This window comes from Sarcophilus harrisii, chromosome 5, assembly GCF_902635505.1.
Source record: "Sarcophilus harrisii chromosome 5, mSarHar1.11, whole genome shotgun sequence".
Lineage (NCBI taxonomy): Eukaryota > Metazoa > Chordata > Mammalia > Dasyuromorphia > Dasyuridae > Sarcophilus > Sarcophilus harrisii.
Genome location: NC_045430.1, coordinates 31297847 through 31315826, shown reverse-complemented (window position 1 = coordinate 31315826; position 17980 = coordinate 31297847). Strand labels below are relative to the sequence as shown.

Below are 17980 nucleotides of genomic sequence, written 5' to 3'. Positions count from 1 at the left end.
TGCCAGATTGAGACCAGCTGTTCGGCTGCCTGTCCTGTACAAATCCTTTCCCGAACTTTGAAGGGCAATTGGAAAGGGAAGAATCAGAAGAGGAGCAAATTGCATTTGTCCATGGGGCCCCTAGAGTGCTCCTCTTCAGGTTGGGCACCGCCTTCAGCTTCACAGAATTGTTAAAAGGCTGTAAGAGATTTGGGAGATTATCTAGTAGAATCTCTTCATTTTACAGAAGAAACCGAACCGGAGGGAAATGCTTTGCCCATCATTACGAAAGTAAGCAACAGAACAGGTCCCGAGATTCGAACGTGAGACCTGGCGCTCACCCACCCTCGAGATCTACAGCTTTGAACTTCTCGCACTAAGAGCTAATGGCCCCGGTACTCGCGCTCTCACCAGTGTTATTTGACCCTTTATGCATCCGCGTGAGCCGCGGACCTGATAAAAGCACGCGCAGTTCAGTTTCCCTCCTGCCATTGCCAAGGTTGCAGTCGGCTCTGGGGCTGAATTCAAGTTATAACCGGCTGCGGGCTCACGGGTCTCTAAACCTCGGGCCTCGGGTTATTGACATTTCCCCTTTTAATTCCCCCTTTATTTCCCCCTTTAATCTTTCCCTTTGATTCCCCTCCGAGCAAGCTGAGGGGCCCGAGAAAGGACTCCCCCGCGAGTTCTTCCTCTTGGCCCTGGAGTTTGCCTCCAGGATGAATAAGATTTTCAGCTTCGGCAAGAAGAAGGAGCAGTCTCCATCTCGCCCCTCCAACAAGCCACCAAGTTCGTTTGGGATCCAAACACCCAACTCCACCGAAGGATACCTGATCCGGAGCAAGGACCTCGGGGAAGATCCACAAAGCTGCCTTGCGCGGGGATGTGGCGAAGGTGCAGCAGCTGCTGATGCTCAGAAAAACCCAAAGATTTGGTGGAAGGGTGGGCAAAGGGAAGGGTGGGGTGGGGAGGGGTGGGGGGAAAAGTTTTCCCAGAGGGGAAAGGGGAATTTTCCCCATTTTCCAGTGGTGTGTTTCCCAAACCCCAAATTTTGGAACAAATTTTGATTGGGAAGGGGTGGTGGTTTGTTTGGAAGATTGATTCTGTTTCCCCTGGTTTTTTTTCCGTTTTGGGGAATTGGAAATTTTTTGGCCGGCCAAGTTAATTTAACTTTTTCTGGGTTTATTTTGTTTTGCGGCCATGGCGGGCCATGGTTACGGGGAATTTGGGAAAGGTAAGCGGGAAAGCTTGGGTGGAAGTTTGGCCTTTTTTTCGGCTAATTTTGCCAGATTGAGAAATTGGGGGGTTTAATATTTAACCAGGTGGTGGAAAGACGAAATTTTGAAGGTTAAAGCGGAAAGATGGTTTTTGATTTTAAAGGGCCAGAATTGGTATTTTGTGGCTTAAAGGGCCTGGCGGAAATTTGCGGTGGTGGAAAATTAAAAAGTATTTAAGGGACAGTAAATTTGTTTTTTGGGACCTTTAAATAGGGGTAAGCAGGAAAAAGGTTAAAAAAAAGTAAAAGGGTTGGGGGGGGTAAAATAAGGAGAAAATGTTTTTTTTTTCCTTTTTCCTTTCCTTTCCTTTTTCTTTTTTCTTTTCCTTTTCCTTTCCTTTTTCCTTTCCTTTTTCCTTTTCCTTTCCTTTCTTTTTTTCCTTTTTCCTTTCCTTTTTCCTTTTCCCTTTCCTTTTCCTTTTTCCTTTCTTTTTTTCCTTTTTCCTTTTTTTTTCCCTTTTTTCTTTTTTTTTTTTCCTTTTTTCATTTTTTTTCCATTTTATAATTTTATTGAAGAATTTATGAGGGGTAATTTTTTAAATTGTTTTGATTTTGTTTTGATTTTTTCCCATTTTCCCTTCCCCTTTGTGGTTTTTTGGTTGGAAATTGTTTGTATATTTTGTACAATGTGTGGAAAAAATTTTTTTTGTTGGGGGGGTGGAAGGGTAAAATTGGGAAAAAAAAATGGGTTTAAATTTGGTTTTCTTTTGGGTGAAGTTTTTTTGTTTCTTTGATCTTGAAATGGGTTAGGTTTTTGTTAAAGAAATCCCTTCCTGGGAATTTTCTCAAGTGTTGGAGTTTAAAGGATTTTGGGTTTTCTTTCCTTACCGGGTTAATGTTTTGGTTTCCAAGTTGGTTTCAGGGTTTTTCTTTGGGCTAATTTCCCATCTTCTAACCCTTTACCCCCATTTCTCCTTGATGGGGATTCCTTTTCTTTTCCTTTTTGCCTACAAAGGGGCCAAAAATTTTTTTTCAGGCCTTTTCTTTTGTATTCCTCGGTTTGGGGTGTAGATTGGGCAAAGGGGTTAAAGTTTGGATAATTTTTTGGGGTATTAATTGTTTTCTGTGGGGTTTTTTACAATTACCCGGGATGGGTGTTTGTTTTTGCATTTCAAAACCATTTTTTTTTTTTCCTGTTCTTGCCTGGGCATTTAAAGTTCAGAGAATTTAAAAAAAAAAAGATGGCCAGTGGAAAAAGATTTTGGGATTTGGGTATTTTAAGAGCCTTGGGTGTATTTTTTTAAAATTTGGCAGGACAGGAATTGGTTAGGGGAAAATTGGGGTTCCTTTTTTCAGGAAAGAAAGTGGAATTGGGGAATTGGGCGATAGAATGTGGTAAAGTAGTTGGGAAGGGACAAAAACAACTAGGGAGTTTCAAAAGTTTTCCCCGTTTTTTTCCCTTTTGTTTCCAAAAAATGTTCTTTTTATAAAAATTTGGGGATTGACTGAGGTGGGGGGGAATTTTTTTATTCCAATTGTTTTAATAGAGAAGTTTACTATTTTAATTAGTATTGGGATTTGTGATTTGGTTTAAAATTTTCTTTGTTAATTTTTTTTTTTTTAGAAAAGGTGGTTTTGATTCCCTCCTTTTGGGGAGGGGAGGGTAAGGGAGGTGGGATTAGCCTTTCTTTGGGAAGGAGGTGGCCCGGGAGATGATCACAGTTCTCCGACCTTTTGGGCGGTGGCACGGGTGAACATTTTTCTTGGAATTGGGAAGGGAGATGAAAAGACCAAAGGGGAAATGGGGGTTGAGCGGGGCCGGGGTGGGGTTTTGTTATGCAAAAACCCACGGGCATGGGAGGTTAAAAGCAATAGAAAAACGCAGAGGTTATTAAGGATGACCCTTCCCTCAGTCAGTGAGGCTCAATGTGGTGTAAAAAAATGAATTGTACCAAAGTAAAGGGAATAACAAAAAATATAAATCAACATGGTGTTGGAAAAAAATGGAAGTCCTAGAACGTGGGTATGTAAACAACAGTCACCAACCCACCCTTTCAGCAGGGCCAAAGAAGTCCAAAACCAATCTATTGTCCCATTGTTTACATGTCAGGGAATCCAATGATCCCCTAATTTTTGAAGTCCTGCAAAGTCTTTTTATGCGTTAGGGAATCAATGATTCCAGCAGATTTTAATGTTGTAACAGTTTATCATTTCTCAAGAATCCAATGATTCCTTGAGAGTTTTCGTCCTATGTCCTTTGGAGAATCCAATGATTCCCTGAGGGTTTTCAATCCTATGGGGCTCAGAAGAATCCAATTGATTCCTTGGGATTTTGAAGTCCAACAACCCTTTGATGTCCATGAGTCAAACGTCATAACGCCACGCTCTTTCAATGGTGAGCAAATCCAACGCAACCGATATTTCTTGGGTCTTCTCCTTTGGTTTCAAGGGTCTGCTCCGTCTCTCTGTGATGGACAAGGCGGGAAATGACTCGTTGGCAACCCATCCAAGTTCCTTCCTCCACCTGTGGGGAATACAAGCAAACCCTCTTCCCAAAGCAGTTAGCCCTTGGTCCTTTCCATTCACCACTTTCTGGGTTCTCCACATCACCTTTGGCGATTTATCAAAAGATAGTGGAGCTGTTTCGCACTGGACACCCAAACCTTCTGGTGGGTTATAAAACCTGTGCCGGGGTGATTTTGCAAAACCCGGAAGTTTTTGGTATAAAAAGAGTAGATTTGGTTTTCTAGGGTTCCTGTGGTTTTCTTTTTGTTTTTGGAGGGTGTTTTTTTTTTCTTTTTCCACTTGTTTGTTCCTTGAGGATTGGTTGCCCGTGGTGTGTAAAAATCAACTGTGAAAAGTGTGAAAATGTTTGGGTTGGCGGGACCGGCGTTTTTTTGCGGTTTCCGGTTGGTTTGTTGAGGGAATTAGTGGCCACTTGTTTTTTGCTTGGTGGCTTGAAAAGTGAATTTTGAAAAGGTGTTTCCCAAATGGATGAAGGAACAGAGACCAAAAGATTTTAAGGGTAATTTTTGGTTGAATTTATTGGTTTTAAAACCATGAGGGTTTTTGGAGGGTGTGGGGTGGGGAAAAGGTGGAAGGTTTTTTGTTTTTTGGGGCCGGGGGAAATTTGAATGAATTGCCCGAGTTCTTGGAATAAAGGGGGTATTGGAAAATAGTTGGGTTTTGCCTTTGAATTGCCATCGGGATTAAAGTTTCCCTGGGGTGGCGTAATTTAGATTTTACCGGATGTTTTTTTCCGGTTTTTAAAGAGTTGGGTGGTTAGAGGCTGGGCTTTAGGGGTTGTGGTTGGTTTTTTGTAAATTCTGGAAAAGGCCGAAATGGGAATTTATTTTATGTTTTCCTGGAAATGGTGAGTTGGGAATGGCCGCGGTAAATTAATTTCCTGAGTGGGATTAAAGGGAGTTTTTGATTTCTTTTATAGTTAGATCCTTGGAGTAACAGACAAATATTATGTTTGGATGATTCCGTGAAGATAGTTGGTTCCTTAAGGAAATTTTTAAGAAATTTTTTGGCATTTCGAATTATGTAATTAGTTTATTTTTTGGGCCCGGAGTAAAAATTTTGGGACCATGGCAATTTTGCCACTTGGGGATGGTTTTAATTTGTGGTAATTTTGGTTAAAAGTGTATTTTATTTGGGTTTTGTTCTAATAATTGTATTACTTGCTTGGGTTTTTTTCTAAACAAGACTGGGTAGGGTGTGGGTTTTGTTTCTGGTTGTGCGGGAGGTTCACCCATTTATTTAACATTGTGTTCCTTGATAAGGTGCTGGGGTTTTGTGTGTGGGGAAAATTGATATTCCAAGGGTTTTTTGGTGACTTCTTTTCAACCCATATTGGATAAAGCCAAGTTCAACTTTTTTCAAAGCCTTGAGCTTTTTTTTGTAAGTTGGGTGGTAATTTAAAGACTGTTTCCCTTAAAAAATGTTATATAAGGTTGTAAGATGGGTAGTCAAAACCTAACATTGGTCGATCCATTGGAATTCTTTCAATTTCTGAAAATCCTTTTCAAATGTGTTTAGTTTTTCTGTTTTAAGGAAAGAAAGTTTTTTTGAATTGTGGGCATTTTAAGGGATATTTTTTATTCCTAAATATTGAAAAGGGAGCATGTTTTTGAATTTTTCTGGTGTAAGTTTAATTTGTAATTTCCTTAGTGTTTTATGGTTTTTGTAGAATGTTTCCAAATTTGTTCTTTAGGTGACATTCCCAAAATGTCATTCCATGTAATGTTAGAAAACTTTTGGGAATTTTCTTACTGGAGAAGAGCAGGGCAAATAATTTGGAAAAGTGGGTTGTTTTTTTCATTCCTTTGGGTTAAAATTGTTCCATTTTATCCTTTTATAAGGGTTTGTGGGTTAAACTGGGACTGAAAAGGGCAAAATTTTTTTACATTCCCTTATTCCAGAGGGATAGAAATAGAAACAATTCTTTATCTATGACCCAAAGAGGCCATTTTCAGGCAATTGAGGGGGATGGAAACCAGGCTAAAGAGTTCCATGTTTATTCTGTTTCATTCTTTCAAATCCGTTTAAATCCTCCATTTTTCCAGTTTTTTTTCACAAAAACATTGGAAATTCAAGGACTTAAGAAGGGGTTTTTAAATTGTCCTTGGTCCAAGCCTTGTTTTTTATATCTAATTAAGGTTTGAATTTTATCTTTCTTAAGGGGGCCATTGCTCTATCCACTGGTGACGTTTTCCATTGGATAGGAAAAGGTGAAAGGTGTTGGGGTTTTCAAAAGCAGCCCTTAAAAACCGGAAGTAATTTATTTTAACCCTTAATTTGCTTAAAATTTTCTTCCCCACAAATTGATGGGGATTTTTTAACTATAAAAGGGAAATCCTGTTTTGCCTTCAAAAGTCCCATCTCATAGGGCAGACTAACTTCAGCTGGATCAAAGGGATCCTCCTCACACCAGACATGGGGTTCGCTTTTAATTTTGGCCAGTATGGGCCAATTGGACCCTAATGAACCTTCGATTCTGCCTGGAAACCTTCAATCCTTCCAATGGAAGGCCATTTTATAGATTGTGAGCATGGTTTGGTCAGTTGGAATTCTTCCAGTAAATTGCTGGATTTTTGGTGATTGGAATTTAAATTGGGTGATTTCACCGGGCTGTTTTTAGGATTCTTGTATGGGTAAATTGATGCTACTATTTCTCCTTGGGTGATAAAGTCAACACATTGTCTGCCCTGTAAGGGATGGGATATTATTAAATTCCCCAGTTTCCCACACGTATGTGGATGGACACTGTTTTTGTGCATACCTCAGGAGGTAAAATGGTCAAAGTTTACTGTGCCTGGGCAAGGAATTCCATAGGCTGGGAGAGGGAACAATTTCACCCTCTCCAGGGGTATCTCAGTTGTCTCAAAACCGCATACAACCTCTATTCTCCCTAATTGTAATCCTTTTCTTCCACGGTTGCTTCCTGGCGATTGATTGTGTAATCCCTTTCTTGCCATCATATGGCTTCCCTTGGCTGATTGGTAATATTGGGGTATTGGCTGTCTAGGCACTTTCCTGGGGTGCACCATTGGCTGCCATCATGCCCCAAAGTGTTTTGCCTGGGGCCCCTGGGGCTGGGCCCCCTCATCCCGTTCCCTGAACCTGTTCCAAAGGAGGCCCAATGGAAGCCTCTGTTGCATTTTGGAATGGGATACTGGCCCTTGTTCCTCCCACCCCTGTTTTCTCATTCTGCCTCTATAAAATTGAGCCAGATGCCCCTACTTTACCACATAAAAGCATTGACATAAAACTTCTCTAGAAGTCCCTTGGACGGGAAGGGACCCCTGTCTACCCATGCTGGGATCTTGGGAAGTCTGCATCATAGTCTGGCTATAAAGGCATTTTGTACTGTGGCACAGGTCTTATGAACCTCCTCTAAAAGGAGCATCCTTGGGCGTCCCTAGTATAATCCTTTTACACCTCATTAGCATTTTCCTTAGAAGTTGCCTTATTAAAAAATTTGTTGTTGGATTTTCCCCATTAGTTCTTGTATAGCAGTCTGAAACGTCTCACAAAGTCAGAAAGGGCTCATCTGGCCTTGCTATTTTATGAAGGCCTCACCTTTGTCATTTTTTGGGAATCAAGCCCATGCTTTGATAGCATTGCAACAATTTGCTCATATGCTGCTGAATAATTAACCTGTGCTGTGACGTCTGTTTGGACCTATACCTTGTAGTAGGTCATAGGTGATCTTAACATGAACAGCATTTTGACTATTTTTGTTGGGCTTGTATCCTCGAACTCACTATATTCAGAAAACCACATTAATTTTGTCCAGGTTCTAGGGCATACCCTTGCTATAGATTTCCAGTCATCAAGTCAAGACTTCAAGCCAAATTCTGTAACAGCATCTTAACATAGCTGATGTAGCCCCATAATTAGTGCAGGCCTTTTTAAGATCTTTAATGATTTCTATGTTAAAAGGGAGTATCTTCGACTTTGTTGGCCTGAGGCATTAGACTGGGAAATTACAGGAAACATAAGTGGCTGGAGCCTCCCGGATGTCCACGCCCTTTTCTTTGGCCTTCATTAAGCCCTCTTGAAGCCTACTCAAGATTGGTCCTGTCACTGCCCCCCCCCCCCCCTGCTCCTCCTCCCTCCATCCCAGAGGGTGGAGTTAGTGGAAGGAAGAGTCAATCACTGCTCCTGGGGTGGGGCTGAAGCCGCCCTCTTGAGGGGAAAGGTCACCACACCTTGCTCACCTAAGTCTCCATGCCCTGTGGGGATATGGTCATTAATCTCTTCATTGTCTTCCTCCTTTAATATCCTTGGCTAATTTGAGGAGGAGTGGAAGGAAACCATGGGTTTTCTTTCTTCTAAGGTTCTTAGGTGCTAACTTAAATACATTGTATAAATAAAATGCCTTGATGGAAATTGAATAGGACCATATTCTCTGAAATGTTGGACATCTCTTGTCCAACCGGACCAGTTATCTTGAAAGATCTGCTTCCTCCTCTACGATCCAAGGGAGATGCAGTTTAATATACCCACAAATCTCGCTATCTGTTCCCAAGTTATATAACCCATGTATTTCTGTCAGCTTTATCATGCTTTCTATAGCACCACTCTTGGGTGGGTTGAGGGCGGGGATGGAGAGTCTTTAGCTAGCATTTGTCCATTTTAGCAAAAAAAAAAAAAAAAAAGATTACTGGTTTAGTTTTAAGAAAATAAGTTCCTTATTTGTCTAATTAACATACTTCACCCAAGTTCCTGGTCACCGGAGACTTCTTCAGTCCTTGGTTCCCACCGTTGGGCGCCAAATGTGAAGATCGTGTATTTTAAAATCAGCACGAGACAGGAATTCAGGTTAGGGGAAAATTGTCAGTCTTTATTCTCAGTGAAGAAAGATCGGAGGTGGAAGAGAATCGGCGATAGCAATGTGTGCAGCTGAGTCAAGAAGCTGCTCGACCAGCAGCCACACAACCAGCAGCTCAGAGTCTCGAACCCAGGCCCAATCTCTCCAGCTTCTCTTCCTGTCCCTCTCTCTGCCTCCACCCACCAAAATCGTCATTTCCTATACAACACATCAGGACTTGCACTGAGAGTGGGCAGGGACCATTCTTTATCCAATCATGTATATTAATAGAGTATAGCCCAATTACTATCTAGCCTCACGTACTTGGGACCTCAGTGCATCAGCTCAAACCTCAGCCCATTACAATTACTATCTGTGAAAACTTTAGAAAAAAGGACATAGAGTGCTAAAAAAAAATGACAGGAGAAGAAGTGGAGTCACCTCTTGTCAGCAACCCTCTCATGGCATTTAACTACAAAAGACATGAGAAACATGGGATGAGAGTGGGCATGGATTGATCAAGTAAAGTTTCTTTGAGGAATGGGGGAGAAAATATGGGGATGTTTGTGGGCAAACGGAAATAGCCAGGTTGCAATGAAAGACTGAAGATGAGTGAGAACAACTATGGGTAAGATAGAATGGTATCACTTGTATATGTAAAGGCATTTTCATTGATAAGGAAAAATAGTGGCAGAAGTCATTTAGATGAATTAGGTAAGGAGAGTGAAAGAGGGAAATGGCTTCATTTTTTTCCTAGTAAAAGGAGCTGAGATTTTTAGCTGATTTTTAGGTGCAGTGTGTACCATGGGAGGTTTGAGAAGAGATGAAAAGGTTTGAAGAGCTGCTGTGGCATAGTGCATTATTTATGGAGGTAAAATATAAAAGAGTTGCATTCCACACCTCTCAGATTGGCTAAGCTGACAGGAAAAAATGATGATGAATGTTGAAGGGCCACTGTGTTGAAAAATAAAAAGCTTTAATTAAAAAAAAAAAGTTGTGTAGGATCAGTGAGAGCCCAATTGAGGCCATGGAACACAAATTTATAGTGGCCCTAGTAAGTACAGTTGCATGATTTTCTCCAGCCTTATTGAGCAGCATGTGCATAGAAAGCCTGGGGCTTAAAAGGACACTGTTGGCAATATGATTAAGTGGGAAGGGACTCAAGGGAAGGCAATGTTGAGTGGAAAAGCCATATTGAATGATTCACCAAGTAGTCAAGATGACAAGTGGGTGCAAACATATTCATATAAACAAGGTATATACAAGCAATCTAAGAGGAACAGTACTAGTTTTAAGGGAGATGAAAAAGGCTTTTTGTAAAATGCAAGACTTTTGCTGAGAATTGAAGAAGCTAGAAGGTTAAAATGAGCATTCCAGTCATGGAGGCAGCCATTAAAAGTATGTGAAGATGTAGTGCTATGTGTGGGGAACTGTCAGTCAACAAATATTTATTAAATATCTATTATGTAACTGACACTGCTAAAAGCTGTGAATACAGAGAATGGTAAAATTCAGTGCACTCACATTTCAATGGGGGAGACCATATGAAATTAGTGAAGTATAAACATGATACTCCATAGAGGGTAAACTAGTAAAAATCAACAGAGGAAGATTTTTGTATTAAGAGGGATTGGGGAAAATTTTTGTAGAATGTAGGATTTTAACTGGGACTTGAACATGCTATGTAGGGTGAGAGATGGAGAGGAGAAAGAAGTGAATTCCATGAGTGAAATTTCACATTCAGTTAAAATGCCTGGAGTCAGGAAGTAGGAGTTTTTTGTGCTAGGAGGGGCAAATAATATCTACTCTATACTTACTCAACCAAACTACTAGAGAAAGCAGGCCAAATATGTTGAACACTGTATAGAGCAGGAGATTCTAGTAATCATAGAAAATGCAACTCAACTTAGAATTTGCTCAAAATATTTTATATCTGACATATTCAAAGGCTTATTATCTCTTAAATTTATTTTTCTTTAAATATTTACAATAATTCTCCTATAATCCAATAATCCTAGTGTTTTAAAAATGTTTTTGTCTATATTTTCTTTTTTCACATTTCTTTTTTATTGATTATTTTTATAAAGCTTTGTATTTTTAAGACATGCATGGATAATTTGACAACATTGACCCCTGCATAGCCTTGTGTTTCAGATTTTCTTCTGCTTCCCTCATCCCCTCCCTAGATGGCAAGCAATTCAATATATCTTAAACATGCTACAATATATGTTAAATCTAATATGTATAAGCATGTTTATACAATTGTCTTGGAGCACAAGAGAAATCAAATAAAAAAGAAAATAAATAAGTAAGAAAACACAATGCAAGCCAACAACAACAAAAAGAGTGAGAATATTATGTTGTGATCAACATTAAGTTTCTACTGTCTTCTCTCTGGGTATAGATGGCTCTCTTCATCACAAGATCATTGGAAATGGAATCAATCATCTCATTGCTGGAAAGAGTCATGTTCATCAGAATTGATCATCATATAATATTGAAGTTGTCATGTACAATATTTCTGACTGACTTCCCTTACTGGGTAATCATAGCCAAATCCCGTGTTCTGGGGCTCAGTGGCTTACAATATGCCTTTTGTATTTGCTTTTGGGTATCTTGCAGCAAATCTGCTAAACCACAAGCTTGCAACCAGGACAAAGTAGCCTTTGAACCTCACAGTAGATTCCCAAATTCATGGACTCAACAATGCTCTGGCTCCTCATCCCTGGGGTACCTGCACTGAAGTCTCAGCTCAGCAGTGTCTCCCCCTGCCCAATTGAAACTGATCTTTCCTGAAGTTCTTCCAAACTATTTTCTTTAAGAAAATCATTGAACTCTAAATATTTGTGGATTCTGTCACTCCAAAACCAGTTCAGAGACTTAATCTGATGTTAATTTGAGGGAATGTTGAAAGGGGTCACATAAAGCCACATCTACTCTCCACCATCAGGGCTCTGCCCCCTCTTGATTCTAATTTTCAAAGAGTCATTTTCATCTTTGAAACTCTGTACCTCCTTTCCTAATTGGTTGATTTTTTTTGCCCACAATCATCTTGTTTTTCTTGGATAGTTTTAATTTTTTTTCAGTTTTTCCTCAATGTCTTTTGATTTTTGAAATTTTTTTTTGAGTTCTTCTATAAATATTCTCTGTGTAGGGAGCCATTTCATATTACTCTTTTGGTAGAATTATTTTGTTTTTTACTAAAGTGTCATGCTCTGAAGATGAATCCTGATCTTCCCTGTTCTATATGTTTTAATGATGGGGTTCTTTCTTCTTTGCTGGTTCATTTTTTAAAATAACAAGTAGTAGTGTAAGCATCTCTAATCTTTGGGTGGGCAGATGATCCTTCAAGCTTCCCTTCAACTCTCCACTCTAACCAGGAACCCCAAACCAGGAGCTCTTCCCTCCTACAAGTGTCCACAGCCAGCAGTACTCCTGCCTAGCTGCAGAAGCAGTCATCAGAGGTTGGTTCCTTCTCACCCAGGGCTCCTCTCAAAAACACTGTCTTCCTGGACTGAAATCCCCACTCAAGAAACAATCCTGGAAGGGAAAAGCTCTTTGATGAGGTGTAGTGTTCTCCTTGGTTTTCTGGAGGTCTCTGGGGCAGCCCTCTTTTCAATAGAGCAATCACCACAAGAATAGCAAGGTGTTAAAGTCCAAATCCTCTATTATCTCCTTCACAATCTTGTTTTCTTGCCTGCGGCTGGACCAGCTTTCTGGAAAGCCTTACAGACTGGCCTTGGTCTCAGGGAAGTGCAGGAGGCCAGCTACCATGGTGGTGTGAGATGAAGTTGAATGAATCTGGCTCTAACCCTGGCTGAGTTTGTCCCGGTTTATATGATTTATACTGAGTATAAACCAATCATCATATCACTAGGGAACCATTATTTGTTGTAAGAGTAAATCAATCATACTGAATTTAGAGAACTATTAATCACCATGCTAAACTAGATAACCATTGTCTGATCAGTTCCACTGAGGTAGTACCTTGTAAGAATCTTTGTTTCAAGTACAAGAGTTCTGGCCCATAACAATGAGGCTCCAGCCACAACCAGCTAACTCAAGGAGTCCCCAGTTGATGTTTTTGGGGAGCTAGCTGAGAAGTGTGGCACTTCAGACAGGTTAATCCCAGCCTGGGGACTTTATTCAAATTTTGTTGTCTAGTCTCAGGAGGACTCCTGTTCTATTCCAAGTCTAATTGTTTTTTCCCTGACTGTGTTCACCCTGAGGCACAAATCTGTTGTATTTAATGGGGGAAATTCTGACTTATTTTTTCATGTCATTTCAAAACCAGTCATTCGTTAGCTTTTAAAATTAAAAATGACAAGCTTAATATTTTTCCTTATCCTAAAAGCCAGGGGGGGAAAAAAGGTATTAGCATGGTACTTGTGCATATAGAGCTATTCATCAGTGTACCTGGCTTAACATTTACAAAATGTAAGTGAAAACAGCCCTATAGGTTAAAGCAAATGAGGAATTTGCTCACTGAAAGACTTCTTAGTTGGTTTATCTTTACAAACCTTGCTCTGGCAAACAGGTCGATTTACAGTTTCAGAGCATATAAATAAACAAATAAATTTGCGGGTGTGCGGTGTGTGTGTGTGTGTGTGTGTGTGTGTGTGTGTGTGAGTGCAGTTTATTTAAATATAGTAATGACAATGGAAATGAGAGTAGGTAACTATTGGTTTAAAATACAAATATTTTCTAAATCTAAAGAAAAATATAAATCCTATAGCCATTCAATATAACAGTTAAAAGAATGTGAGTCATTTTTCAAGGCTGAGATACTTTAAAATGTAATCAGAGAACCATTGCCAACTGAATTTAAACAGCGTATTTTTTGTTATCCACCAGTTTTAAGTTTACCTATATTTAATATATAGTCATACTCAAAATTATGAACGTTGAATCTGTAAACATCAGCTACTTAGTGAACTCACTGAAAACTCTCTGGTTCTTTTTCTCTTCCCTCTACTTTTTTTGTTTTTCTCTCCTAAAATGCATAGCAACCAAGTTGCCCTAGTAACCTGTTGCCACTCAGTCAGCATGGTGGCTTACCATGCATGTTGTTTTTACACCATATTTTCCTCTAATATAAGCATTTGATGCTGCTTTGTTTTCTTCCTTTCACTAGACATAATTTCCTGCTTAAATAATTTCAAAAATATAAACACATTTTAAAATTCTACCCGATTTCTGCCAAATTTTTCCCAGGAATATCATCCTTTTACTCTGTCTTCCTTTAATTTTGCTTATTCTTTTTTGAACAAAAAAGCCTATCTGTATATCATAACTGATAAGCAAGCGGGAAACCTGGATGAAGAAAGATAAAATTAGTAGTGTAAACTGAATTGACCAATCACATTTTTAAAGATTTCCTTCATAATAATAAAAAGCTTCATTTCATTTACACTTTTTCTAATTGAACTTTTAAAATTAACAGTTAATTTTTGAAATGCAAAAACCTTCTTGTGCTTTTTTCTGTTTTATTTAGTTACTAATTTAACTTAGTAATATTTGTACCAATTACTCAGAAAGACCTGAATTCATATTCAACCTTGTATGCTTTCTAGTTGTGTGACCCTGAACAAATTTGTTTCTCAGTTTCCTCAAGTATGAAATGAGGATAATAACATCCACTTCCCAGGGTTATTACAAAAATCAAATGAGGTAATATTTGTAAAGTGCTGAGCACAGTGTCTGGGACCCAGTAGACACATAATAGGTTCTAGTTTTTCTCCTTATCAAGCTACCTCTAAGCACGTCAACCATTGCAATTGGGAGGATGGGGGAGGAAGAAGTCTCTTCCCCTTTACCTATCTTACACACTCTGGAAGAAGGAATAAAAAAAGGGCAAAAGGAAAATCCTGAAAAACAAGAAAAAATTTAATATATATATAAATATTTATATACACATCCATTACTTCAATAATACATGATTTTGTTGTTATGGATATTTTATATCATTAATTAGGTTAGTCCATGGACCGCAGACATACCAGACCCTTACTGCAAACATTTCCAGCATGGTAGAATTACCAAAATATTTTCAATACTGGAATAACCTATAGCAATACAAAGCCAATTCAACTGTACATTGCTGCATTTCAACAAGCTTTAATGTAGAATGCACATATATGTGTCAATGTGCTTGGACAAAGATAAAATATGCAAATGTATAAGGTTTTATTTTTTTTTTTCCTGAGGTAGCTGTTTTGCTAAATATTTTGTAATTGTGGATGGATATTCTTATTGGGTAAAGTTGGTATTAGACTTAACAATTAGGCAGGGTGAAGCCCACCTGCAATCCCAGTTACAGGGAGGCTGAGGCTAGTAGATCTCTTGAATTCATGAGTTCTGAGCTGTAGTGGGCCATGCCAGTAGGAACTCTGCTAAATTTTGCGTCAAGATGGTTAATCCCAAAGTACAAGCGGCCAGCAAGTTACCTCAGGAGAGGTGAATCAGTGGAGGTCAGGAACTGAGCAAAGTTCCCATGCCAATCTGTAGTAAAATCTAAATCTACCTACTGGATATATTCTCCCCCAACACTGACCCCCTTCTCCCTGAGATTTTCTTTATTATATCAGCAATGCATGTTTTGTGTTTATTTAGGTGACAATAGCAGTCATTTATTTTTTGAAATGGTTTACAATTTAGACATAAGAATAATAATGCATGTTATGTTAAAAATTATCCTAAGAATGGTACAATTTTGATTGTTTTAGCACATTATCAAACAATCATATTACTCTCTCATTTTTGTAGAACACCTCTTCACCTGGCTTGTGCTAATGGGCATCCAGATGTTGTGTGTCTCTTAGTAGAGAGAAAATGTCAACTAAATTTGTTGGATAAGGACAGTCGAACACCTTTAATGAAGGTATGTGTCAGTTAACCATACTGTTCAATGAAATGCATTTTGATTTTTCTTTCTTTAATTAAGAAAATTAAAAGATACTAAATAAGTAAAAAAAAATTAGGCTTTAACTAACTCATTTAAATATCACAAATGATGCTGGAATATACTAATTTTTATATTACATTATTATTTCTTTGTATTTATTATACTGACAGGCAATAGAGTGTCAGCAGGAGGAGTGTGCAACAATCCTGCTGGAACATGGTGCAGACCCTAATCTTGGGGATGCCAGGAACAACAATGCACTTCACTATATTGCCTCTGGTCGGACCAAATTCATGGCAGAAAAACTGGTTAAACATAAAATTGATATTGAAGCAAAAAACAAGGTAACCTATTGTATAATAAAGTAGATTTATCACTAAAAAAATCAAATAATGTCCAGTTCACATATTTTATAATTCATTTATTCATGGAAGATTTCTTTAATGGAAATAACTTAAAACATTCTGTAATCAAAGTTCATTAGCCTTCAGGATTTTCTAATGCAGAATGGAAGGGGTGAGGAAGGGAGGAGTGTGCATGACCCTGGAAGAGATTTCTTTCACATGAATTCACATTTATTCACATTCACATGCATTCCTACGAAATTCCCTCTCAACTGATTTAGATCAGTGCTTGCTCTGTATTTTAATCTTAGGGCATGGATTCTTCAGCTAGAGTCCATTAATTTTAAAAGGAGTATAATAAGTTTACAGTTATTTCAATATAATTAGTTTTGTTTTCTGCATATTTTAGGCATTTAAAAGCATTATTCTGGAAAGGTTGCATGACACAAAAAATTTAAGAAACCCTGTGTTAGGGAGAGTGCTGGAGCACTGCAGTATCACTCAGTCAGCATGTATCAGTTGAAGGCCTTGAATCTACTGACTTTGAAGCTAGCTAGTTAGCTATTTCATCACATCTGTCTCTCCAGATTCTTCTTTGCATAATATATTATGTCTGCTCTCCAGAATGCAATAGTTCCAGCAGATATTGCAATAAGGCTTTTCTACATTTAAACTTTATAATATGAATTTGACATGAAAAAAATGTCATAATTTTTAGGAAATTTTTTTTGAAATTTGTTCTTCCAGAGAAAGAATTTTCACAGGAACAAATTCTTAACTCTTTCTTTATCCTAATGACTACATATTTAATGTCATTTTCTTTCTAAAACTACTGAATAATTTCTGATTTTTTTTTTTTTGAGTAAAGGCTCTATTCTTTGTCATTGATATTTGAGAGAGAAAAACAAAGAACATATTAGGAAGGTTGATAAAAGGGGGGAAATGCTAGGTGAATGACTTTCTTCCAGGTTAAAAAAAAATTATTTTTGTTTATTGTGGTTGTAGTTGTGATTGTTTTGAGTTTTTACACCCCAGACGATTGGGCAAAGATAACCAGTCAACCTTAAATCCAGGCAGACTATAGCTTTATTTTGGTAGAGTTCTGAGGAAGTAAGTTTGGCTGCATTTGCACAATTGATTATAAAATGAAAATGGCAAGAAAGGAAGACAGCCATGGAATAATACGAAATGGTCTCTTACAAATTTTGAATTTGTATCTTCTGATTACTTATTAATAGTTAGGAGGAATCCCAGAGGTATCTAGTTTCATTATATTATTTTACATGTAAGGAAACTTAGGGCCAAGAGAGGTGAAATAATTTGCTTATTGATCACATAGAAATTAACTAACAGAAGCAGGATTTATGATCTAGTCCTCTAACTCCAGTGTTCCATTGTGCCATACTACCTTAATATGTCATTAGCAAATACATAAGATGTTGACAAAATGTCATAAGCTGAATTGAAACAAATGTAGAATACTTGTTTTATATAATGATATCTTATGACTTTGCAGGAAGGCCTTACGCCACTTTTGCTTGCAGTTTCAACAATGAACTTTGAAATGGCAGGTTTTCTCTTAAAGAATGGAGCAAATGTAAATGCCTTGGATAGCTGTAAAAGGTACAATAATTAAAACTTAATTTTTTTTTAAAAAGCAACATTTCTAGAGGAATAAAATTAAATCATGGAACTTAAATCATAGAACACTTAGTGACCAACAGTAATTGAAAATGAATATCATTGCAAAGGGGTGAAAAATGTCAACAAGCATCAGCTATGAAAAAAAAAATCTTATGATTCTGCAAGAGAGAAAACACTTCATGTGGACATAGTACTCGTTCTTTATTGGTGATTATTCTTTGCAGTTTTTTACTAATTTTAAATTATTTAAGATTATTCCATAGAAGTTTTGAACTCTCATGATTCAATTGAATCTCTTTATGAAATAATCTTGATGTCACCCATGAGGATTTTAGCATGTATTTTCTGCTCCTTCTTATTTCAGTTTCCATTAAGAATATGCACATTGACAAATGCAGATAAATTAAAGCATGATATGATAGAATACTTTGATGGACCCTTGATCTAATTGTGAATACTCATGACACTGATTCTTATTTTAATCCTTCCATTCAATCTCATCCTACAGGACTTTTGTCATTCTTCATAAAAATCCAGGAAACACACTGACTTGTTGTTCCCTTGGTCCTTGAGGA

General features: G+C 38.1%; 1 protein-coding gene across 1 annotated transcript; it reads left to right on the top strand.

The window, feature by feature from the left end:
* The first annotated feature begins 14922 nt into the window (after positions 1–14922).
* On the top strand, positions 14923–17398 carry LOC116419495 (ankyrin repeat domain-containing protein 7-like). The gene is made up of 4 exons (XM_031940140.1): positions 14923–14969; positions 15279–15393; positions 15588–15761; positions 17278–17398. The coding sequence occupies exons 1-4, from the start codon at positions 14923–14925 to the stop codon at positions 17395–17397; spliced, it is 456 nt and encodes a 151-aa protein (XP_031796000.1). The 3' UTR covers position 17398.
* The last annotated feature ends 582 nt before the right edge of the window (positions 17399–17980 follow it).

Bases quoted from the DNA above. Each gene is read 5' to 3' on its own strand.
- LOC116419495 (XM_031940140.1), top strand. From the start codon at position 14,923: ATGGTTAATCCCAAAGTACAAGCGGCCAGCAAGTTACCTCAGGAGAG. The intron at 14,970-15,278 runs GTGAATCAGTGG...TCATTTTTGTAG, and splicing joins AGCAAGTTACCTCAGGAGAG to AACACCTCTTCACCTGGCTT. The intron at 15,394-15,587 runs GTATGTGTCAGT...TTATACTGACAG, and splicing joins GTCGAACACCTTTAATGAAG to GCAATAGAGTGTCAGCAGGA.